The sequence below is a fragment of the Oncorhynchus kisutch genome, linkage group LG24 (genome assembly GCF_002021735.2).
Source record: "Oncorhynchus kisutch isolate 150728-3 linkage group LG24, Okis_V2, whole genome shotgun sequence".
NCBI lineage: Eukaryota > Metazoa > Chordata > Actinopteri > Salmoniformes > Salmonidae > Oncorhynchus > Oncorhynchus kisutch.
The window spans coordinates 14,747,060-14,773,243 of NC_034197.2; the positions used below are offsets into that span (position 1 = coordinate 14,747,060).

A 26,184-nucleotide genomic window follows, 5' to 3' on the forward strand; every position below is an offset into this window, starting at 1 on the left:
GGCGCCCTGCTTCGAAGATCCACACACGACACATTCCAATCCGATATCTTCCTGAAGTGCAGAGCACTCTCCTTCTGTTCCATAGATACACAAAAAAACGAAATAAGCCCACTTCTCGTTACTCTCATGGACGCCACCTTATACAACGCATCCACTATATTTATAGATCTCCCAGGTAACTACATAGATTGAAAACCCTTACTCTAACCAAAAAAGAATCAGAACTAGGTTGGATTTACTAGATTACACTACGACTTTACTTCTCTTATTTCCTTTTGCATTTGCCACTGTAATACAATTCTTCTCATCTCCACTCGACACACAATTTGGTTCAAACTGAACATCCACTTCATTTTCTCCCTCCAAGGTACCTCTGCACGACTACTCATCGTTCCCACTTATGGGCCCACTAGGAGAAATAGGATTTCGTTTTTTACCACCTGAACTATGACCTGTTGAATTTACAGACACTTCCACAATCTCAGCAATAGTATGCATCACTCGGCCTCCAGAGTGGCACAGTGGTCTAAGGCACTGCATCTCAGTGCAAGAGGCGTCACTACAGACACCCTGGTTTGAATCCAGGCTGTATCATAACCGGCCGCGATTGGGAGTCCCATAGGGCAGCGCACAATTGGCCCACCTACGGCTGGTGTAGGCCGTCATTGTAAATAAGAATTTGTTCTTAACTGACTTGCCTAGTTAAATAAAGGTTAAATAAATAAAAAATTGCATTGTCAAAAGCCTGCCAAGAGCACCCACAAGCTCACTCACACCGGGCACACAGTATTCACAGTATAATATATACATCAATTGACAGACTGACAACACAGACAAAGTACAAATAATACAATTAGGGCAGTTTATTTCTCATCTCTAACATGATCAAAAGCTTTACATGGGGTTATGAGACTATGACAGCTATACACTAAACAAGCAGGGGAACAGCTAACCATGTTATATACAGCTTGACTCAATATTAACATAGCATGCAAGAAAATATGAAAAATAAGAAAACAATTGAACAATAATATAGCACCAATAGGAGTCTAGTGATGACCCGAATAACCTCATTTTAAAGGCATTGTTATTAAAGTGTTATAGAAACATACAGTACACAAAACAATTGTTCGTTCCTTTTGTTTCATTTCAAAAAAACTATTCATAAGGCCAGTATCCTATGTAAATCACTGTCCAGACTGTGTTCACCTGGTTGTGCTTATGAAAAATAGAAATGGCAAGAAAAACACATTTGGTATACAGTATCTGTTCTGCCTCAGAGTTGAGATCAGTCACCACACTGACACACTTCATACAGTACAACAGGTAGGTATGGATGGTAGAGGGGAACAGGGGTTCAAAACTGAGGAGTTAAAAATCTCAGTAACCCCAAATGACAAACAGTACTCATTTTAGAATGTAGCGTAACTTCAAGTTTTTTGATGTAAGCTGGTTGTGTTGTGGTATCATCAACAAACTTGTTGAGAGCGAGATGAACAGAACGCTGCAGTTAAAGCCATCACTTCAACTTAACACACAGATTACCTGTCATAACAACACACGTCACATGCATGAAACTGAAGTGGGTATGTTATGATTAGGCCCTCCATGTGACCTTCATCAACACTCCATGAACATACAAGGTCAGTTTAAAACAGTTGCTTTCAGAAAAAAGTGGCCACTTTAAAGACAAACTTACACGCTGCCTGTCTGTTTTACTGAAACAATTCCGTGAAGACATTGATGATGTACTCCTTTCCTCAGAACTTTGTCCAGCTCCCTTTAAAATATTTAAGAATGAATAATTACAGAAGAAAAATAGTTCTACGTATAATATTGTATCTAGGTTTTAACAGTTGTTTAGTAGGCACTTGCGATTACAACCGTTCTTCTGCCCATTGTTCCAAGACAAGGTACAAGGACTGGTTTCAGCAACTTTTTCTTTCACATGCTTGACTATATCCCCTAAATTAAAGCCTATAAGCGGCATGCTCTAACAAGTGAGACAATATTTATGCCTCCATTAACATTTAGTCATTTCTTTTTTTTGTCGACATTTAAAAATGCTTTGTTTCTATTCAACTGTCTTGTGTCGATGAAAACAGCTGGACATAATGACGTCTCCCCTTAAAATAACACTTTTCGCAAAAACCTAGAATGTCGAATAAAAATGTGGTAAAATTAGCTAAATTTAGCAAAAAAAATACTATTTTGTTTCCAGGTAGAACCCTCTGTGGAAAGTGTTCTACATGGAACCCAAAAGGTTTCTACCTGGAACCAACAGGGTTTCTTCAAATGGGACATCATGCAAAGAAACACGATTTTTTTTCGAGTTGAATAAATGGATTTTGCCATCAGTAGGCATTTAGAATTAAATGTGGAGTGGACATTTATAGTTACGTGATAACATCAAATGCCCCACGTAGGCCTACCTTCAAAATTATTCGGCAATCATAATTTATTCGTAAGACAAAAGAAAAATCCACCCTTGTCGAATGTATAAAAATGTATTAGATCTTTAGAAAATGTCTCTGCCATTTCCATTACACATGTGGCAATTATTTTTTTTGTGACATTGCTTTAGTCTAATTAACCTGTGTCAATGGAAACCTGCCTATAGTTAGTGAAAATGTGTGTCCTGTGACCACCTCTTTGACAAGAATATCATTAAAAACCCTAACATAGCACCACACAGACTGTAACCCTGATGAATATTAGCCAAGGTAAAATACAATCAAACACTCAAGGCACATTTTTTTTGCCTTGGTTTGAATCTGAGTTTTAGAATTTTAATTATTTTGGAAGATCTATTTTTCCAAACAAGTTTTAAAAAAACATTAGGTTTATTCACCTAATTACACGTGAACATGATTTATCTGACTATTTATAACATTCAAATATAAAATAAATGATACAGAATCATTCAATTAAATAGAGATAAAACTGTGTTTCTGCAGATGTCAGACCGATCACAGATTAGTATTGAGGTAGATAGTGGGCAGGGTTTGAGGTCTGATCTCACCATCATTGACCAAAAGTTGACAAAACCAAACATCAAATAAATGATAGACATACGTGAACTATTCCAGACAAACGGAAAGAACCAAAAAGTGTCAGTGCATTCTGGTAATATTATGATCATATGACCACACTGCATTGAAACAGATGCTCATTATCTAAACCTAATAAAACACTTGATACAGCCAGTGATAAAAAGACTAAGATGATTCTGTGAGGTCAGTCTGAGAAACACAGGACAGTTCCTTTCACTGAAAAGCAGGGCAGGATAATGCTTTTTTTTTTTACCCTCCTCTCTCCAACAATCAGCCATTTCATGTTGCTGTTGTCGTTGACGACAGTGTGCAGCACACAGGAACGTGAGGTTCCTACTCACAGGCAAAGTAGTCCTTGAGTGGAGCGAAGAGGTGCCGGATAACTGGTACACTCCATGATCGGCCCAGTACTTTCTGCCGCTGGCTCCGACCCATGTTGTTGACATCAGTGTAATGCTTGGGAAAGCCGAAGATCCTGCAGAAAGGTCAATCACATAACATGGAAAATGTTAGAACCATTTCAAAACAATCCGAGGGTAAGTGTATTTGTTTTTAGAAATTACAGATTACATTCACTTAACTACCGTAAGTACATTGACTTTTACAAGAGAGAGCAGTATCCATGATCAGTCACGGTATAGGAATAATGCTGACTACAAAACTTTAAAACAATGTAATTACACTGTGATCCCTTCTATATTCTATGCTGTTCCAACCTCTACCCTTTTACTCAATAATAAAGACTTACTTCTCCATCTCTGTGCACCAAAGGTAGTCCTCCTTGCCATTAAAGTCGACAGGTAGTGATCCCATCTTCCCCTGTCTGATGGAGTTGGACTTGGTGGTAATGGTACGAACTTTGTTATACTGTAAGGGAAAGAACCGACAGATAACAATCACAGCTTTAACCATATTTCAAATATGGACGTACTCACCAGTCACACCTGATGCTAGAAACTCATTCAGAAATAAGAAAATAGCCATTAGAAGTAACCTAAACAGCCTTTTAACTTCAACCTCGCTTGTCAGTAGTGTACTGAATTATAAGAAAATCTAGAAGCAAGAGCTTGTCAGTCTTACCTTGGCTGTGCGTCCAGGCTCCAGACAATCCTGCAGGTTCACCTTATCATCCAGAGAGGTAGCTAGAGGTCTAAGGAGAGAAAAACATACAGACAAGTGAACTCTCTCATGTAGGTGGGTTGAACATAAGAAAAACTACATGATATTGAGAGTGCATGTGTTAGTGTTCATCAGTAGGAGTATGTGAAGGGAAATGGGGATGTGTCTATGTGTTAGTCGTATTTATGTTTACCTGTTCATGCCAGGGAGGTTTCCCCAGAAGTAGCGAGCTCTGTGAGCTGGGCTCACTTTTACCGCATCGATCAGGATGGGATTACACTGGAAACAGATGAGATGAGATTTACAGATGAAGTCCGAAGTTTACATACACTTACGTTGGAGTCATTAAAACTCTTTTTTCAACCCCTCCACAAATTTCTTTTTAACACACTATAGTTTTGGCAAGTTGGTTAGGACATCTACTTTGTGCATGACACAGGTAATTTTTCCAACAATTGCTTATAGACAGATTATTTCATTTATAATTTACTGTATCACAATTCCAGTGGGTCAGAAGTTTACATACACTAAGTTGACTGTGCCTTTAAACAGTTTGGAAAATTCCGGAAAATGATGTCATAGCATTAGAAGATTCTGATTTACATCATTTGAGTCAATTGGAGGTGTACCTGTGGATGTATTTCAAGGCCTACCTTCAAACTCAGTGCCTCTTTGCTTGACATCATTGGAAAATCAAAAGAAATCAGCCAAGATCTCAGAAAAAAATTGTAGACCTCCACAAGTCTGGTTCATCCTTGGGAGCAATTTCCAAATGCCTGAAGGTACCACGTTCATCTGTACAAACAATAGTACGCAAGTATAAACACCATGGGACCACGCAGACGTCATACCTCTCAGGAACGAGACGCGTTCTGTCTCCTAGAGATTAACGTACTTTGGTGTGAAAAGTGCAAATCAATCCCAGAACAACAGCCCAAAAAAAGATTCTGGAGGAAACAGGTACAAAAGTATCTATATCCACAGTAAAATGAATCCTATATCGACATAACCTGAAAGGCCGCTCAGCAAGGAAGAAGCCACTGCTCCAAAACCGCCATATAAAAGCCAGACTACGGTTTGCAACTGCACATAGGGACAAAGATCGTACTTTTTGGAGAAAAGTTCTCTGGTCTGATGAAACAGAAATAGAACTGTTTGGCCATAATGACCATCGTCAGGAAAAAGGGCGAGGCTTGCAAGCTGAAGAACACCATCCCAACCGTGAAGCACCGGGCGGGCAGCATCATGTTGTGGGGGTGCTTTGCTGCAGGAGGGACTGGGGCACTTCACAAAATAGATGGCATCATGAGGGTGGAGAATTATGTGGATATATTGAAGGAACATCTCAAGACATCAGTCAGGAAGTTAAAGCTTGGTCGCAAATGGGTCTTCCAAATGGACAGTGACCCCAAGCATACTTCCTAAATTGTGGCAAAATGGCTTAAGGACAACAAAGTCAAGGTATTGAAGTGGCCATCACAAAGCCCTGACCTCAATCCTATAGAACATTTGTGGGCAGAACTGAAAAAGCGTGAGCGAGCAAGGAGGCCTACAAACCTGACTCAGTTACACCAGCTGTCAGGAGGAATGGGCAAAATTCACCCAACTTATTGTGGGAAGCTTGTGGAAGGCTACCCAAAACGTTTGACCCAAGTTAAACAATTTAAAGGCAATGCTACCAAATACTAATTGAATAAATGTAAACTTCTGACCCACTCGGAATGTGATGAAAGAAATAAAAGCTGAAATAAATCATTCTCTCTACTATTTTTGTCACGTTCTGACCTTAGTTCTTTTGTTATGTCTTTGTTTTAGTATGATCAGGGCATGAGTTGGGTGGGTTGTCTATGTTTGTTTTTCTATGATTTGCTATTTCTGTGTTTGGCCTGGTATGGTTCTCAATCAGAGGCAGCTGTCAATCGTTGTCCCTGATTGAGAACCATATTTAGGTAGCCTGATTTCTATTTTGTTTCGTGGGTGATTATTTTCTGTCTTTGTGTATGTTACCAGACAGGACTGTTTCGTTTCGTGTCATTCTCATTTATCGTTTTGTTGTTTTGTTCGAGTATTCGTTTTCATTAAAAGGCATAATGAATACTTACCACGCTGCACCTTGGTCCTCACCTTCTTCCACCAACAACGGCCGTTACAGAATCACCCACCACTAAAGGAACAAGCAGCGTGGTAACGGCAGCAGCAGCGATCTCAGGACTCCTGGACATGGGAGGAGATTCTGGACGGCAAAGGACCCTGGGCACAGGCTTGAGAATATCGCCGCCCCAAGGCTGAGCTGGAGGCAGCGAAAGCCGAGAGGCGGTGGTATGAGGAGGCAGCGCGGCTGGAAGCCCGAGAGGCATCCCCAAAAATGTATTGGGGGGGGGCACACGGGGAGTGTGGCGAAGTCAGGTAGGAGACCTGCGCCAACTCCCTGTGCTTACCGTGGAGAGAGAGGGACCGGGCAGGCACCGTGTTATGCTGTGAGGCGCACGGTGTCCCCGGTGCACAGGCATAGCCCGGTGCGGTACATAGCAGCGCCTCGTATTGGCCGGGCTAGGTTGGGCATCGAGCCAGGTGCCATGTAGCCGGCTCAGCGCATCTGGTCTCCAGTGCGTCTCCTCGGGACGGGGTACATGGCACCAGCACTACGTATAGTGTCCCCGGTTCGCCAGCACAGCCCAGTGCGGGCTATTCCACCTCACCGCACTGGCCTGGCTACGGGGAGCATTCAGCCAGGTAGGGTTGGACAGGCTCGGTGCTCGAGACCTCCAGTGCGCCTTCACGGTCCGGTCTATCCTGTGCCACCTCCACGCACCAACCCTCCGGTGGCAGCCCCCTGCACCAGGCTGTCTCTCTGTATCCTCCCTAAAGGTGCTCCCGCCTGTCCAGCGCTGCCAGAGTCTCCCGTCTATCTTGGGCTGCCTGAGTCTCCTTCCTGCCCTGAACTGCCAGAGTCTCCCTCCTGCCCAGCGCTGCCAGAGTCTCCCTCCTGCCGTGAGCTGCCAGAGTCTCCCTCCTGCCCTGAACTGCCAGAGTCTCCCTCCTGCCCTGAGCTGCCAGAGTCTCCCTCCTGCCCTGAGCTGCCAGTCTCCCTCCTGCCCTGAGCTGCCAGAGTCTCCCTCCTGCCCTGAGCTGCCAGAGTCTCCCTCCTGCCCTGAGCTGCCAGAGTCTCCCTCCTGCCCTGAGCTGCCAGAGTCTCCCTCCTGCCCTGAGCTGCCAGAGTCTCCCTCCTGCCCTGAGCTGCCAGAGTCTCCGTCCTGCCCTGAGCTGCCAGAGTCTCCCGTCTGTCCTGAGCTGCCAGAGTCGCCCGTCTGTCCTGAGCTGCCAGAGTCGCCCGTCTGTCCTGAGCTGCCAGAGTCGCCCGTCTGTCCTGAGCTGCCAGAGTCGCCCGTCTGTCCTGAGCTGCCGGTCAGCCAGGAGCTGCCGGAATCGCCCTTCACTCCGGAGCTGCCGGAGTCTCCCGCCTGTCCAGTGCAGCCGGAATCTCCCGTTCGTCCGGTGCTGCCGGAATCTCCCGTCTATTTGGGACCCATTGCTAGGGTCCCCAGTCCAAGGTCGGCGGCGAGGGTCGCCGCTCGAAAGAGGCCACGGAGGCGGTTGAGGAGGCGGACAAAGGAATGGGCCAAAATACCACCAACAGTGTGTGAAAACCTTGTGAAGACTTACAGAAAACGTTTGACCTCTGTCATTGCCAACAAAGGGTATATAACAAAGTATTGAGATAATAGTATTATTAGTATTATTCACTAGGTCCCCCCATGTGGTTCTGGGATCTTTGCTCACCGTTCTTGTGATCATTTTGACCCCACGGGGTGAGATCTTGCGTGGGTGGAGCCCCAGATCGAGGGAGATTATCAGTGGTCTTGTATGTCTTCCATCTTCCATGTGTCCTTTGACAGCTCTTTGGTCTTGGCCATAGTGGAGTTTGGAGTGTGACTGTTTGAGGTTGTGGACAGGTGTCTTTTATACTGATAACAAGTTCAAACAGGTGCCATTATTACAGGTAACGAGTGGAGGACAGAGGAGCCTCTTAAAGAAGAAGTTGCAGGTCTGTGAGAGCCAGAAATCGTGCTTGTTTGTAGGTGACCAAATTCTTATTTTCCACCATAATTTGCAAATAAATTCATTAAAAATCCTACAATGTGATTTTCTGGATTTTTTTCCCTCATTTTGTCATAGTTGAAGTGTACTTATGATGAAAATTACAGGCCTCTCTCATCTTTTTAAGTGGGAGAACTTGCACAATTGGTGGCTGACTAAATACTTTTTTGCCCCACTGTATAACCAATGCGGAGATGGCATGTGGGTATCTGCTACTATTAACCAATGAGGAGATGGGAGAGGCAAGACTTGCACCGCGACCTGCGTCACAAATAGAACTCTATTTTAGCCCTTGGCAACGCAGACGCTCGTTGACGGGCGCGAGCAGTGTGGGTGCAATAATTAAATAATATAGATTTCTACATTTATTTTTGCAACACTCGGGCACGCGACGCGAGCGGTGTAGTCAGGGTATAAGGTGTACGTAAACTTCCGACTTCAACTGTATTAGTAATAATGAAATGAAGACGCAAACACACCGCCCAAATGCCATTGAACAGGGAGAAAGAGGGAGAATGAGCAAGAGAGTTAAAGAAAGAGAGAGAAAGGAAGAAGGAGAGGCCTCATTGACCATGAAATAGCTGCTAGTGCCTTTACCTCAAGAAAGCGACAGATGTCGGCCAGGTCATGACCGCGCATGGCCACCACATTTTCAAAGAGCCAGAAGAACGGACGGTTGTCATCATCCTTTGGCCTCATCATGGTCAGCATCCTGTAATATTCAAAGAACAGCCTGCCTGTGCCCTCTGGAAACAGAGACCGAGAAAACCAATGAAACACCATTAAAAACCCATTTAAACCCATTTACTAGGCCAATGGATAGGTTAGCGTGTACAGACACATGCATCTAACAGTAGGCTACCATGTTAACTGCTAATAAAACGATGTGATAACATACTTGATAAAGTTCTCCAGACATTAGCTCTCTACATTGTCTAGCACAGTGGTTCATAAAACCTCTCCTACTTACCTCAGAAAATTCACAATTCTGTTGTAGCCCTGAACTAACTCACCCGATTCAACTATCCAAGGACTTGATGATTAGTTAACAAGTTGAATAAGGTGTGCTGGCTCTGGAATTGATCAAATACATGGACGGCTGGGGGTTCTCCAGGAGAGGTCGGAGAACCACTGGTCAAGTGGAAACACTCAATTTACTTTGAAGTCAGGAGGTTCCTTACCAAATAAGCCCTTCCGAGCAGGGTTGACGCAGGCCAGGTCATTGCAGGGGCTTCCTCCAATCAGGAGGTCAAAGGGACCCCATTCAGCCAGCTGAAACACAGACACACACAGGTTAGGGGCGGCAGGGTACAAATCTGTTGTTCTGCCCCTGAACAGGCAGTTAACCCACTGTTCCAAGGTCGTAGGTGTGTGTGTGTGAGTGTGTGTGTGTGTGTGTGTGTTGAACTCACATGTTTCCTGGTGATGGTGCGTACGTCATTGATGTGCTCTATCTTGCCCTCGTGTTTGATCATACCCACAGTGATCGAGTCCCCACAGATCTCAGAGGCGATGTAGCGTTCTACGATGAAGCCCAGGTCTTTGAGCACAAGGTACCCTGCAAGAGCACAATGGGCATAGAAGATTATCAGTCACTGATACACAAACCAAAATGCCTGAATCCTGAAGACAAGCCATTGCATCCTCATAAAACACATCACAATCACTTATCTGCAACCATCTCCCAAAGATAAATGAAAGCCCATATTGAGAATGTACAAACCTGTGGCAATCCCATCAAAGAGAGACAACACCCTGATAGGTCTGCGTTGATGGGCAGGAATGGAGGGATACACCCTGTGGGGTTCAAACTCTAGGGCACTGTTGTTGACAAAAAACTCTTGGACTCGCACGCTCCAGTCAGTTCGCAGCTTGAGTGATCCGTTGCACTGGGATGGTAAGCACATGAAGCAGCTCCATGGGTCAACATCCTTCAGCTTGTCAAAGGTTCCATCGCCAACCAAAATGTTCAGGCAGTCCTTACAGAAACACCTGAGAGAGGGAGAGAGCGAGAACGACAGAGAGGATAAGCGAGTGAAAGAGGAAATGGGAGTGAAAGAAGAGAGAGGAACGTGTACTCTTGAGCAGTGCTAACCTGCAGCAGCTGGCATTGCCACACAGAATGACCTCTTGGCCAGCGCAACAAATCGTGCAGTAGGACTGGTAGCCATCTTCGTCGTATCTGTACAAAGTCTCAATAAAGTTCTCCTGCAAAGGTTAGGAGGGACAGCTTTAACATGGGGACGAAGGTCATTCATGTCAACAATCTTTCAGATGATAAGCAGACATGATTTAACATGTCTACGTGGATACACTTGCATAAATAAACTGAACAGTCATTCAATTTATGAGAAGATGTAGTTAGTTTACCTTGCACTTCAGGCAAAGACTCCCCTCAAACAGTGGGTGGAAGGTGTGGATGTGGGGGGTTCCACATGATAAACAGAATTCTGAGGTGAATAAATGAATTGTATATACATTAGTCAAATGACTGATTCAATGATATAATATTTTTCTAAAGTGCAGACAAATAGAGAGCAAAAAAGTACAATTACAGCTCAAAGAATGTTAAATACCTTTAACATGTTTTCCTTTCCTAACCTCTCGTACCATTGCCTCTGTGAACCACAAAATAAAGGAATTTAATTGATGCAAATATAATTCTATAGTGACAGAGGAACTAGAAAAACGGCCCATATTAATGAATATGGATTGCTGTGGGTGTAGGGCTTACCTCTGCTGTAGCTCTGATTCCCATAGGATGGTCTGTTCTTGTTCACATACTTCCTCTTAGCTGGGGGCTGATAGTCTGCCAGAGACGAGTCTGAAGATTCTGCCTTTGAGTATTTGGCATCTTTGGGAATAAAAACAAAATAAAAGAAACACGAGAACACCTGTTGTTACTAGTGTACTACACAGGTATAACTGTGTTACCCTGTTGTGGAAATATAATGGAAGCAACACAAAACGCGCCAGGGTGAAATGTCCCATAGGTACAGATCTAGGATCAGCTTCCCCGGCCCCAATCCTAAACTTAATCAGGAAAATGCTAAACTGACCCAAGATCAGCATCTAGGGAAAACATCACCCTAAACCACACATACTTGCAGGTGGTGGGGGGTTGAACCCATCTGGTCCAGTGGGCAGGAATCCACTGTGGGCCCAGTCAAGCATCAACTTAAGCAACTCCTGCTTATTCCCCGCTGCAAGAAAGGACTTCTCACAACGTTCACCAGCCAACTGCATAGACATGAAATATGAGTGATGAGTGAGTGATGTGGTGCTTTGTGGTATTATACCGTATGGAATATTGTGATATATGGGGATGTAACAGTACAGTACTAGCATAGTTCTACATCTGTGTGTGCTGTCTTGCCAATGTCACGCAATGACCATGCAAGTTGAGTTGGAAAGACAGCACAAACAGATCTGGGACCAGGCTAGTATATTACAGAGTCATACATTACAATGTTAAGATAGCGATAGATAATAGCATTCATGTCCCACCTCAAGGACCTGGTAGATGGCATCTTTGTAGGTAGGCAAGCTGGAATAGGAATTCTTGCAGAAGCACTTTGCAAAAGCTGCAAAAGGCAGAAGCCTCTCTGTATAGATCTGCAACACAAAACAAAGGAACAATTTTGTCCAAACACCAATCTGTGCTGCAGGTCAATCTTGCTATTTACAATGAGTCAAGTCAAGTCCTCACCTCGGAAAACATTCCGTCACCGAACCACTCTACCCGGCGCTTGGATACAGGCGGTGCCTTGTTGGACTTCCAGAGCACCACCAGTCCAGGCCACCAGGAGAAGCCCTTCACCTTTCCCCACACCAGCGCTCCAGTGGGGAAACCCTTCCCATCCTACAGGGTGAGACCCCGGGAGATGGAGGGTTATTCACATGGGTTTATATGATATGGAAGCATGTTGGCATGCACAGCAAATATTTGTGAAAGTAGAAACCTGGTAATCGATGCCCTTCTTTGCTCCCCTGGGGCTCGTTGTAGACACGTTGGATGTATGATTCTCCTTCTTCGGGGACTGAAAGTCAAACATATTTATGCTTGAATACACAGATAAAATAGTTGACAATGCATGCCTGAAGACAGTGACGAACACATCCACTGATATCTGATGAACCTGAAAACTGGAAAGAAGAAACGTTTTCCTATGGGTGACTACAATTGTACATATCCTTCTTTACATGTAATAGCAAATATTGGCCCTTTGTTTGTAAGGTTTGTCAGGTTTTGTCAACCTTAATTCAAGCGACCCAATTTCAGAGCAGTGAGAATGAGTTAAGAAAATGGGAGTCCATATAAAGGGTTAAAAAGGAAATGAGAACGTTAGAAGCAAATCACAAGAGCCATGCACAGAAAGAATGACGTGTCGTTGGAATGACGTGTCGTTGACAGCCACGCACACCTTTAGAGCAAAATATATATATATTTTTTTGTGTGTTTCGATTGCATTGCGCCTTTCACTGCCCCATTCGCCAGAGGTCAGAAGGGCTCCCCTCAAGCGTAGGAGCCACAGGAGGCTGGTGGGCAGATATATAGAAGGATGGACTCATTGTAATGGAATGAATGGGACGGTATCAAACACCTCGTTTCAATTCTAGTCGTTACAATGAGCCCGTCCTCCGATATCTCAGCGCACCAGCCATCACTGGTAGGTGTTTTGAGAGTACCTACCGATGCAGCCTCGGACTCCTGGTCCTTTTTGCTGTCGTTGTCAAGTGCCTGTGGCTTGACCCAGGTGCCGGCACCAGCCTGAAACACAGTGCGCGCCTGTGGCTTCTGGCGTAAGCTGCTCTCCCAACCATAAATGCCCCTAATGGTGCCCTGAGGGACAACACACATGCACACACCTATTACGCACACTGCTCACAGGCATTGGACAAGCACACACATGTGGGCACAAGCGCACACACACCCAGTCAGCACTCGCATCCAAGAATTGCTATGACTACCAAGCATAAAGTAGACCCACATGAAAAAAGAAGAAGAAGAAAGATAAAGGAGAGGGTAAAAAAGTTACTAACAAGGTTAGTTTGTTAGACACGGGTGAGATACCAGTATGAACTTGTCCCAAGCATTTAAGGTTTTAATAAAAGCATAGAAAATTGTTGATTGCACAAGCAACAGCAAAGCAAAGCATTCTAGTGACTCTTACTTCATAAACCCTGCATAGAAAGGTTTGTCATAATGTCTTTGGAGACATGCAAAAGATCCATGCACGTTTTGCTTTGTTTGATTCCAAAGAATGATCGTTTCCATTGTCAGGTGTTGTCACGTGCAGTATATTTTGATTTGTCACACCCCCACTATAGCAAGGTAAGAACACGTAAAAACAAACATAGGCAACAATATCTACAGTATGTCCGTCTTTGTTAATATTTTTTCAGTACATTTTGTGATTACGATCTTGTCTCATCACTGCAACGGGTTAGGGAGAGGCAAAGGTCGAGTCATGCGTCCTCTGAAACATGACCCGCCAAGCCGCTCTTCTTAACACCCGTCCACTTAACATGGAAGCCAGCTACACCAATGTGTCGGAGGAAACACCATTCAACTAATGACCGAATTCAGCCTGCAGGTGCCTGGCCCGCCACAAGGAGTCGCTAGAGCGCGATGAGCCAAGTAATTCCCTGCCAAACCCTCCCTTAACCCGGACAACGCTGGGCCAATTGTGTGCCGTCCTATGGGACTCCCGGTCACAGCCGGTTGTGACACAGCCTGGGATCGAACCCCAGGTTATAGTGACACCGCAACAATGCGATGCAGTGCCTTAGACCTCTGCGCCACTCAGGAGGCCTTGTCTGTCTTGTTATGCATAGTTGATTATGAGTCACAAGAAAACAATAACGTCACCCTTAGTTAAATCTTAAGTTACCATATTTGTTGAATTGATTCACCCAATCCTACTAGACAAGAAATGTGATACAAAAAAACATCAACAAAATAATCAAAAATATTACCTCCATAGAATTTGTCCAAATGACGTTGTCCTCAACGAACACAGTATCGTCCTCATTCTTTGGCCCATCTACATAAACAAGTTTCATAGAAACCAAATCAATGTTTTGATGCAGAAAATACAAGTTTTGCCTGAAATTGTCAAAAGGTGAAAAGCCAGAGGATAGATAAGTAAAAAGACAAGGTTGGGGTCAATTTCATTTAAATTCAGTCAATGCAGGAAGTAAACTGAAATTCCAATTTCAGTTTACTTCCTGCATTGACTGAATTGAAATGGAATTGATTTGACCCCAACCATGGAAGGTGGATTGTTAAGCATTCTCTGGTAATGTGTCACCTGTACATCAATTCAATTGAGTTTAAGGCCAGGCACCACACCCTAATAGGGTATTTTGTTCCCCTTAATCACAATCAACTTTTACCAGTTGAATGTGGACACAAATATAATACTTTTTATATATTAAAATGTTTCTGAAATATTGTACAAAAATATGCAAATGAGGTAATATCATTAAATATGTGCATATTTGCATATCACACAAATCCAATTTTCTGGACACTGGATGAAGCCAGACCAAGTATTTTGGTTTCATTTTGTTACACTCCCAGGAGCTGACTTACATATAGCAGATTGTGGATAAATATTTTTTTTTATCTTTCTATCTAAAATACTATAGAAAGATACGTAAAAATGCATTTTTGGCAAATGTTTTTAAAGGAAATGTAATCTAGAATTAAAACATGACAACATATCAACAATTCCCTATGTATAAGCCTGGAGAACACGTCTAAGGATAACCACAAGAAAGTTGATGAATGAAGATGCTTCTGAGGCAGAGAAAAATGTGTTGGCGTGTGGGAAGAGTCTGACTTTGGGGAAATGGCAGTTAAAGACAAACTTACAATTCATTTAAACTACCAAATGCCAAACACTCATTTAGACTCAATCCCCGTAAGTTACTACATATAGTCCCGTTTGTAACATTCTCTATGAAATTGGCTTTTAAATGATGTGTGATTCAATGTAGTGAGTTTTGAAATTAAGGATGTATGACCATTTAAAAAAAAAAGAAAATCATGAAATGTTGATGACGGTAGTATGATAAACTAACGGAAATATACGGAAATATTTTCATCAACATTTTGACATTTAACATTTTTACTTTTAAAAAATACTAACATTAATGGACAAACATACCCAAAACTCTTCAAATTGACGAGTAGATGCAAAAAATATATATATCATTTTAGCCTGTGGTGACTGGCCTTAAGTGATATAGATGAATACCAATGATCATCTTCACTAACTGTCAATATCTTTTCTTACTGATTATCTTCTGCAGCCGCACTGTGCATGGCTTCACTGTCCCATTAAGGTAATTCACCTCTGGAAAACAACACATTGATGCTTCCATTATTAACAGGGATCCTGTGATAGAAGTATGTGAAACACTGAGAGAATCAATGGACAGTGTAAAATTAGATGGAGGTTATCATTAGGGATACTGTAGGTATAGATAGACTCCAACCCATATACCAGGGGTACTCAACTACTATTTAAGAAGGTCCGGTCACACAACCCACAGTTGAATCAATGTTGTTTCCATGTCATTTCAATGAAATTACATTAAACCAACTTGGAAAATACGTTGAATTGACATATGTGCCCAGTGGGACATTTCCTAGGTGGCAAAGGTCCGTATGGATAATGTCACGTATCGACGTTGTTATTAACCCTCACCTCACGACCCATGCAACCCCAAACTGTTCACACCCCTTTTGTTGGCGGAATCAACATTTTGCCATTTATAAGCTAATTTTCTGCAATTCTATACATTTTCCCATGGGGGAGGGGGGGGGGGGTGTTTGCAGTTTTCTAGCTAAATTCCTGCAATTTAAATTTTGCTATGTCTTATGTGTGTTCATATGATTCCTACGGCTCCCATTGGCACATAATCTGGCAATGGTAACTACAAGACTTAGATAGATGGTTAACCTAATTTACCTACCTAGCAAACATGGGCTAGTTGATCAACTGGAATTTTCTGACAGGTTATAAACAGCTCTCTAAGGTCTGTCAGTGAATGACATACAGTAACAAAGGAAAAGTGCCCATGCACCGCCAATTATACTGTTATTCTACTATCCGCCGGTTGAATATGGCTGCCATTTACTACTGTAATGTGCATCCACAACTATAACATATTATATGATGCAATTGGAAGCCATGAGATTTTTAGCTTTTTAGTGCTGATTAGGGTGTCATGCCAAAATGCACTTTTGCTCTGAAGGCTTGTGCATTCTAGACAATGCTAGACAATGCTAATGGCACCACACACCAGGCCCGGCCAACGATAAAGTGACTAACGGGGAAGTTGAAATCGGCGATTCTGATTTTCAACGACGATATCGATGCCGATTATTGGAGGACCAAAAAAAAGCCGATACCGATTAATCAGACGATTTTTATATATATTTGTAATAAATGACATTTACAACAATACTGAATGAACAATGAACACTTTTATTTGAAATTAATATAATACATGAATAAAAATATATTTAGTCTCAAATAAATCATGAAACATGTACAATTTGGTTTATATAATGCAAAAACACAGTGTTGGAGAAGAAAGCAAAAGTGCAATATCTGCCATGTAAAAAAGCTAACGTTTAAGTTCCTTGCTCAGAACCTGAGAAAATATGAAAGCTGGTGGTTCCTTTTAACATGAGCCTTCAATATTCCCAGTTAAGAAGTTTTAGGTTGTAGTTATTATAGGAATTATAGGACCACTTCTCTCTATACCATTTGTATTTCATATACCTTTGACTATTGGATGTTCTTATAGGCACTTTAGTATTGCCAGCCTAATCTTGGAAGTTGATTGGCTTGAAGTCATAAACAGAGCTGTGCATCCAAGCATTGTTAAGAGCTGCTGTTTGAATGAATGCTTACGAGCCGGCTGCTGCCTACCACTGCTCAGTCAGACTGCTCTATCAAATATCAAATCATAGACTTAATTATAATATAATAACACACATGGTCTTTAATATGGTCAAATCCGGAAACTATCACTTCGAAAACAAAACGTTTATTCTTTCAGTGAAATACAGAACCGTTCCGTATTTTATCTTACGTGTGGCAACCCTAAGTCTAAATATTGCTGTTACATTGCACAACCTTCAATGTTATGTCATAATTATGTAAAATTTTGGCAAATTAATTACGGTCTTTGTTAGGAATAAATGGCCTTTCAACAGTTTGCAACTCCTGCATATACCCTGACTCTGCTTGCACTGAAGGCAAGAGAAGTGACACAATTTCCCAGTTAATATGGCCTGCTAAAATGAATTTCTACATATGCAGATTTTAAAAAATATACTTGTGTATTGATTCTAAGAAAGGCATTGATGTTTATGGTTAGGTACATTATTGCAACGATTGTGCTTTTTTCACGAATGCACTTGTTAAATCATCAAGTTGAAGTAGGCTGTGATTCGATGATGAATTAACAGGCACCACATTGATTATATGCAACGCAGAACAAGCTAGTTAACTTAGTAATATCATCAAACACGTGTAGTTAACTAGTGATTATGTTTAGATTGATTGTTTTTTTATAGGATAAGTTTAACGCTAGCTAGCAACTTACCTTGGCTCCTTGCTGCCACAAGGTCATTTTGATGCTGCACTCGTGTAACAGGTGGTCAGCCTGCCACGCAGGCAATGTAATCGGCGTCCAAAAAGGCCGATTACCGATTGTTATGAAAACTTGAAATCGGCCCTAATTAATCGGCCATGCCGATTAATCGGTCGACCTCTAATTGGAATGATATTGAATTCTGCTTATATCAAGCTACAACACAATAAACACAGTTCAAATTCCGAGACTTCGAGATCATTGACTGCTTTTGAAATCTGTACCCAGAGCTACGGGAAATAGGGGTACTGAGGGCATTGCAGCACCCTCTGAAAAATCGGAATAAAATAAAATCTCTATATTTTTAAATAATAATAATTTTAATATTTTTTTGTAGTGTACTGGGTACTTACTAGTCCTGTATTAGCCAACCTATATAGCCGTCTGTAGTGTAGCCCCAAAAATTGTTCTTCTAAGTCAACCAATGGCGGCGATGACGTGGATGACGATTAAGGCAGAAGACACATTTCGGTTGAATGCATTCAGTTCTGAAACTGACTACGTGCCCCCTTTCCCAATCATTCCCAGTCAATGGTATGGTACGTTATCATAGCTACCCCATATAAGAATACCATCTCTTCTACATAACAACATACTGTATGTAAATAACAATAATTCTTGCCCACTCTAAAATATAAATCTGTCTATTACCTCTATTACACTAACACAACCAACCTTATATAATACTACCCATAGACATACAAACCTGAAGCATGCTCATGCTACACTAACCTACCCCAACAATAGAGAGCTGCCGCCATCTTGAGCAACTCAACCCATTTAAGCTAACCCATTCATGTGCTAATCCACTTGATAAGCTGCTTACCGGTACACACACAAACTAATGCTAACTCAAAATGGAGCTGTACCCTAAAAAAAGCATTTGAGGGCTCTTGTGTGTGCTACACTATACTACAGTACATTTCATACAGTGATAATAAAATATGTTAGTCCTATTCCAGTCCCTTAATGAAACAATGTACCTGATGGAATCTTTCTGGGACGACCTCTCTTCTTCATGCCAGACTCGTAGATACTGTTGTTGTCTGATAGAGCGCTGTCATTGGTCAGGTCTACTTCCCGAACAGAGTCCAGCTCACTTTCTGTCACATTGTCAGTGAACTGGGCAGCGTCCCCATTCTCCACAATCTGTGAACACAGACAGACACAAATAATATAGATGCAGATACAGACGCAAGCACACGCAGATAAGAACATAAATGGGACAATACCAACACAATAACTTCCATGCAGGAGTGCAGTGACATACAATTGTGTGATGCTTTTTGTCTTTCCCCTACCTGTGTGAAGACCTTCTGGGCTTCAAGTGGGGGGCAAGGCATGGCTAAGAGGGTCAAAACAAGTTTCCTGAAGATGCTGGTTGATCCAGAAGCCTTCAACACAGTGCACCAATGTTGCTCCAGTGAGGTGGCTGCAGAGCCATTTTGGATGCCCCCATCAGATCCATTTTCTCCCTCTTCCCACTGTCCCTCCTCTGCCAGCTGGTACTCCAGGAACTCCTTGTTCAGCTGGCTGATCTCCTCAGGTGAGCTGCAGAGCCCAAGTTTAGCCCCCAGCTCTCCCACCATCTTCCCTGTGACCGTCAACCTACCCTGGGGGCTCAGTAGCTGGGCCATGCTCCTCAACACGCCGTCACTCAGAGGCAGCCCCTCCGCCACGCTGGCTGTAAGTGCTGTGTAGAAAGACAGAGCCTGTTTCTGTAAAAACTGCAGTGCTTCACTTCCTGAGTCTGATGACTCACACAGGAAGTCCTCCACTGCAGCCCCACCTACGTTCAGCTCTGGCCCTGGCAGGTGGAACTTTGTGGTCTTGAGGAGAGAGACGTCACGTTCCTTGAGGAAACGCACGACAGCTTGAGGACGGAGGAAACTGGAGGCATAGGAGCGCAGGAGGTTGCTGGCTTCCTGTAGGATCTGTACCAGGTCGGCCCGGGCCGAGCCCTCATGGTGGTGCAGTCGCTCTTGGAAAGCACGGAGGGGCTCCAGGGCCTGGTTTAGGAACATAAAGGTAGCCTTGATTTGGGGATCCTGCAGTTGTGTGCAGATCAGTTTGGCCTTCTCATCTACGTCATCCTCTTTGTTACAGGAGCTGAAGTGGGAGATTAGATCTGTCCACATTTCCAACACTTTCCTGGCTAACATGCAGAAGTTAAGGCAGCAGGTGGTGAGGGGAAGGGTAAGGCCATTGATACTGGTTATGCTAGAAAACAGTTCCTTCAGGTTGTCATTCTTGGTGGAGCAGAAGGAGTAGTGGGAGTAGATATCTACAATTAGCTCCTGGGCCTGAGTGGAGAGCTCTACCATCCCAGCATGGCAGGATGCATCAGCCACTCCATACAGCCTACCTAGCACCACCACGTTGGGGTTGAGCTCCCTAAGCTGTGAGCAAATCTGCTCAGAGGCAGCACCGTTACCATCTGTGTAGAGAGCCGCGAGGTTAGCTGCAGGAAGCCCAAACCTCTTCAAGGTCTCCACCAAAGCCGCAGCAGTTTCCTCTCCAGTATTGTCTTCGGCTGGAGACTGCAGGACATCCAACAGCCTGATGCAGTGTCTGGCTGCCTTCACATCAAAATAGCCTACTAGAACTACAGAAGCTATGCCAGCCTCCCCTAGCACCACTCCTCCGTACATGTATATGCAGTAAGGAGTCTTTTGGCAAGCGGACACTATGTCTTCTGGGTACTGTAGTCCCAGGACATACTGACCGTATCTGTTAGACACCTGGTCCCCAGCCGCAGACGGACCAGAGACGCAGTTAACCTGAATGAAGCACAGGACCAACTCACTACAGGGTGGACAGCTGCTGATGCTGCCCTGCCTGCTCTTTCTCGCCTCGGTTCTTACATTGCATCCATTGGCAGCCAGGGTAAGCTTCTGGTGCCTCTTGCACTGTGAGTGACGCTTGAGGTCAACAAGGCCCGAGTGATAGATGTTGAAATTCATGTCACACAGACTGCAGTAGGCATGGACCTCTCCCAGAGTGCTGGGCCCTACCCAGGAGTACGTCTCCCTCCATATATCTTCATAAACTATACGTTTCCTTTGATACTTTCCTAAAGCTTCTTCATCCGTGTCTGTTTCCAACCCCCCTGTCGGAAAAAAGGAAAACACAAACTGATTAACAGAAAAATACCAACAATATTCCATCCTGAATATAAGGTCACAAAGAGCACAAAGAACATTTCAACTCAGGATTAGAGCCCTGCACGGGCATGGATTTTAAGCCCGAGCCATACCCGCGACTTTCAGGCCCTGCCTTACCCAGGCTCGAGTGCTTCTGCCAAATTTAAGGTGCATGTGTCCCTGCCTCAAATTAGAGATAACTTCCTCCCTGAGCTGCAAGCGGTCTGCTGCTAGTCTGCGTGTGTGTGTATCCACGACAAGACTTTTAGATAATAGCTAGCTACATTTCGTCACTCTAAACTCTGACAAAACTAAATGAACATTACTATTTTCTGTGAAATAATCTCTCCTGTCGACTCTGACAATAATCTTGTGGTCTTATATTTGACCTGGTTGAAGCACTTCTGACACTGTGTTATGCTCTTAGCAAGATATGAATGCAGAGCATGAGCAAATGACTTAGCTTCAAAATGTAAGTGATCGTATTATTGAAAAACAGGCCCTACCCGGCCCTAACCAATGTATAGTTTAAGGGGCCCGTCGGGCTCGGGGAGCAGAGCACTACTCGGGATAAGTGAGAGAATGGATACCTGATTGACTGGGGTTGCGGCTGGCAGACTTGCGGCCAAGTCCCTGGGGGGAGCGGAGGGGGGGTCTGGCAGGCTGGATCTCCTGGCCCTGGCGAGCCTCCACAGGGTTATACACCTGCCCCACCAGGTTAGCCTGGAAAAACCTCTTGAACCACTTCAGGAATACGAAGTTGGGCTGGAACCTTCCATTCATCAGCTCCTCCACTGGAACAAACTAAAGGGGAGGGATTTAGAACAATAAGCAAATACCACATGGAAGCAAAGGGCAAATCCCTATCAACCCTCTGCCCAGCGATAAAATATTAACGTACAATCAAAATAATATCCTTGATTTACAGTTAATGTGATGGATAAGAAAGTATGGGTGTAGTCTAACCTTGGTGACACCAGTCTTTCTGAAGCCAGCTTGAAGCAGATTGTAGTTGTGGATGAAGTCTGGTGTGTCCTGGGCCTGGAACTTCACTGTGCTCATGTCAATGCACCCAGGGAAGAGCCAGTCCATCAGCTGGCAGTAGCAGGAACCTGCACACCACACAGACAATAGAAGTTTTAGACTATCTAGTAACAAGGGAGAGCAGGACAGAATAGCCAATAGTGAAACATGCGTTCAAATGTTATTGGTCACATGCACATGTTTAGCAGATGTTATTGGTCACATGCACATGTTTAGCAGATGTTATTGGTCACATGCACATGTTTAGCAGATGTTATTGGTCACATTCACATGTTTAGCAGATGTTATTGCAGGTGTAGCGAAACGCTTGTGTTTCATCAGTCAATAGAGAGAAAAATACTTGCCCACTAAGTGTCAGGAGTCTACATTTCACAATTGTACAGTACCAGTCAAAAGTTTGGACACAACTACTCATTCAAGGGTTTTTCTTTATCATTACTAATTTCTACATTGTAGAATAATAGTGAAGACATCAAAACCATGAACCAACACATATGGAATCATGTAGTAACCAAAAAAGTGTTGATTAAATCAAAACATATTTTATATTTCAGATTCTTAAAAGTAGCCACCCTTTGCCTTGATGACAGCTTTGCATACTCTTGGCTTTCTCTCAACCAGCTTCATGAGGAATGCTTTGAAGGAGTTCCCATATATGCTGAGCGCTTGTTGGCTGTTTTTTCTTCACTCTGCGGGTCAACTCATCCCAAACCATTTCAAATGATTTAAGGTTGGGTCATCTGATGCAGCACTCCATCACTCTCCTTCTTGGTAAAATAGCCTTGCACAGCGTGGAGGTGTGTTTTGGGTCATGGGATGGAGTATCACTGCAGAATACTGTGGTAGACATGCTGGTTAAGTGTGCCTTGAATTCTAAATAAATCACTGAGGTGTCACCAGCAAAGCACCACCACACCATCACACCTCCTCCTCCATGCTTCACGGTGGGAACCACACATGCGGAGATCATTCGTTCACCTACTCTGCGTCTCACAAAGACACAGCGGTTGGAACCAAAAATCTCACATTGGGACTCATTAGACCAAAGTACAGATTTTCACCGGTCTAATGTCCATTGCTCGTGTTTCTTGGCCCAAGTAAGTCTCTTCTTCTTATTGGTGTCCTTAAGTAGTGGTTTCTTTGCAGCAATTTGACCATGAAGGCCTGATTCATGCAGTCTCCTCTGAACAGTTGATGTTGAGATGTGTCTGTTACTTGAACTCTGTGAATAATTTATTTGGGCTGCTATCTGAGGTGTAGTTAACTCTAATGAACTTGTCCTCTGCAGCAGAGGTAACTCTGGGTCATCCTGTGGCGGTCTTCATGAGAGCCAGTTTCATCATAGCACTTGAAGTTTTTTGCGACTGCACTTGAAGAAACTTTCCAAGTTCTTGACCATTTCCAGATTGACTAACCTTCATGCCTTAAAGTAATGATGGTATGTTATTTCTCTTTGCTTATTTGAGCTTTTCTTGTCATAATATGGACTTACGCATTCCTGCGTCTGTCTCCCGAGTCATTCATACCAACGTGACATGTGTTAAGTTTTCTGTGATGGTGAAAAAAAGTTGGCTACAGTTCAATACAAAATGTTGTCAGATACATACATTATGTTCTGGTAATATCTGAGCTGGCTAGCCAGCTAGATAGCTAACTAGCTAACAAGCTAGAAAACTAACCAAAATATTTTCTAGAAAGTAGCTTTTAGCTGCCTGGCTTGTTAGTGACATATCCTAAACACATTTTTAATCAAATGTTTTTTTTGGCATGTAACGTTGGTATTTGGACCCAGCTGCTGCGATGTCACGTGCCATTTATGTGTTTATACCTTTTCATAATGACAAGGACATGTTTGACGTCGGACAACAACAATAGAATGTTCATGATTTAATGTGTGGCAAAGCATACACAAAAAACAAAGACAAATACAATGTATTTTCAAAATAACAGAATAGTATATTGTGAGTTTAATTATCTTACTGGTCTGTGCAGCATATAGGCTACATGGCCACGCCATGCAAATTAAATCAAATGTTCTTATTTTGTTCATTAAACAGACAAGACACACTTACATTCATTCCCCTGTTCTGATCACAGTCAACCCACATATATTTTATAGTAAGAATTAATATAATAGATTTGAACAGAATAAAATATCAATAATATCTTTCACACACAAATTGAGTGTTACAGAACGTGTGGAACCGCTGTCATATAACAGAAATGTGTATTTCAAAACAGGGCCCATGTCCTATTTTTTTTTGCTGCAGAACAATTAGAATCTTCTCTTCTGATCATGTAAAGAAACTGAAATTTCATAAAGTAGCTTTTTTGATCCACGTTGGATGTGATCACACCATTGCGCAATTTCTCTCCATTCAAACTCCCCACCAGTTATTCTGTCTATAGAAAGATCGGTTTCTAACTTAAACTACAAATCGCTAGGAGCCTAGGGATATTAACCCATCATTTATTAGCTAAATATAAGGGCCTTTAAATATTTACCTATCAAAGTCAAGAACAAATGTGTGAAATGACAGTATGCATTCCACCAGGCTAAATGCCAAAGCATTTATGTGACAGTAGACAAGAACATCTCAAGGAAATAACTAGATACATTTAAATGGAGAGAACAAATGCATTAAAAGCATATCTGTGAAGATTTGTGATTGACAAGGACAAGTTTGATGTCTGACAAAAACGACGAAAAGTGACATTTATACTGAGAAGTTAGCAGGACTTTTAAATACATTACCGCAATCATGACTAGGCCGGTTGGCGGAAATTAACATACAGGTTTTGTTGCTGGCAAAACCTTTCAGATATAATGGAAAGGTCGACAAAAAGTTGGCGGCAAAATGTCTTGTTTGGAAAAGCGGTACTAGTGAGACGGTACCTGAACATATCTGCTCTACCCTGGTGAATTTGATGTCCAGGATCTTATTGAGCCAGTCCAGCACCTCAAAACGGCTGCATTTTTCTGCAGTGGCATCTGGGGTCTGGTCCGGGTCCACATATGTCGCCATTTTTTTCTTACCTAGAAAATGACACAACACAGAGAAGTTTCACATGGACATTATAGCATTTCTTTTAAATCAAACATTTGCACCTGTGTGTGATCATTTAAATATAAGTGCTGGTAAAAGATATTATACACCAACAACTAAATAACAATCCTATATTTCCTTGTGTCAAATTTGTAATAACCAGTGTCACGTTTTTATTTCTTGACAATAGTAAATCTGTAATCTGAAGCCTTAACAGCCCTCAATCGGGTCAAAAGAAGATGGGGACCAGTATTTCATAGGAAGGGAGACAGATCTATGTTGTCACAACAACTGATGTGCCTATCAAAGTAATTCCTACCTTTTGGACCTCATCTTTTGGGAGGAAAAGTATATGTACTGTATATATATATATATATACACTACCGTTCAAAAGTTTGGAGTCACTTAGAAATGTACTTGTTCTTGAAAGAAAAACTACATTTTTGTCTATTAAAATAACATCAAATTGATCAGAAATACAGTGTAGACATTTTTTATGTTGTAAATGACTATTGTAGCTGGAAACAGCAGATTTTCTATGGAATATCTATGGCATACAGATGCCCATTATTAGCAACCATCCCTCGTGTGTTCCAACGGCACATTGTGTTAGCTAATCCAAGTTTATAATTTTAAAAGGCTAATTGATCATTAGAAAACCCTTCTGCAATTATGTTAGCACAGCTGAAAACTGTTGTGCTAATTAAATAAGCAATAAAACTGGCCTTCTTTATACTAGTTGAGTTTCTGGAGAATCAGCATTTGTTCGATTACAGGCTCAAAATGGCCAGAAACAAATAACTTTCTTCTGGAACTCGTCAGTCTATTCTTGTTCTGAGAAATTAAGGCTATTCCATGCAGGAATTGCCAAGAAACTGAAGAACTCGTACAACGCTGTGTACTACTCCCTTCACAGAACAGCACAAACTGGCCCTAACCAGAATAGAAAGAGGAGTGGGATGCCCCGGTGCACAACAATTTGCACAAGTACACTAGATTGTC

At 42.7% G+C, this 26,184-nt stretch overlaps 1 protein-coding gene across 2 annotated transcripts; it reads right to left on the reverse strand.

The window, feature by feature from the left end:
• Positions 1-839: 839 nt before the first annotated feature.
• LOC109869696 (uncharacterized) lies at positions 840-25,168 on the reverse strand. Of its 2 annotated transcripts, XM_031804114.1 has the most exons (23): positions 25,032-25,168; positions 22,058-22,203; positions 21,682-21,895; positions 19,250-21,057; positions 18,932-19,097; positions 14,250-14,317; positions 12,964-13,113; positions 12,233-12,310; positions 11,980-12,132; positions 11,778-11,885; positions 11,375-11,510; positions 11,005-11,124; positions 10,847-10,888; positions 10,641-10,720; positions 10,366-10,478; positions 9,994-10,262; positions 9,683-9,828; positions 9,452-9,542; positions 8,868-9,016; positions 4,366-4,451; positions 4,134-4,203; positions 3,802-3,920; positions 840-3,528 (listed from the first exon to the last, which is right to left on the reverse strand). In XM_031804114.1, the coding sequence occupies exons 1-23, from the start codon at positions 25,159-25,161 to the stop codon at positions 3,387-3,389; spliced, it is 4,584 nt and encodes a 1,527-aa protein (XP_031659974.1). In that variant the 5' UTR covers positions 25,162-25,168; the 3' UTR covers positions 840-3,386. The 2 variants fall into 2 exon arrangements, with proteins under 2 accessions (XP_031659974.1, XP_031659975.1); XM_031804115.1 differs by lacking the exon at positions 12,964-13,113.
• Between the last annotated feature and the right edge of the window lie 1,016 nt (positions 25,169-26,184).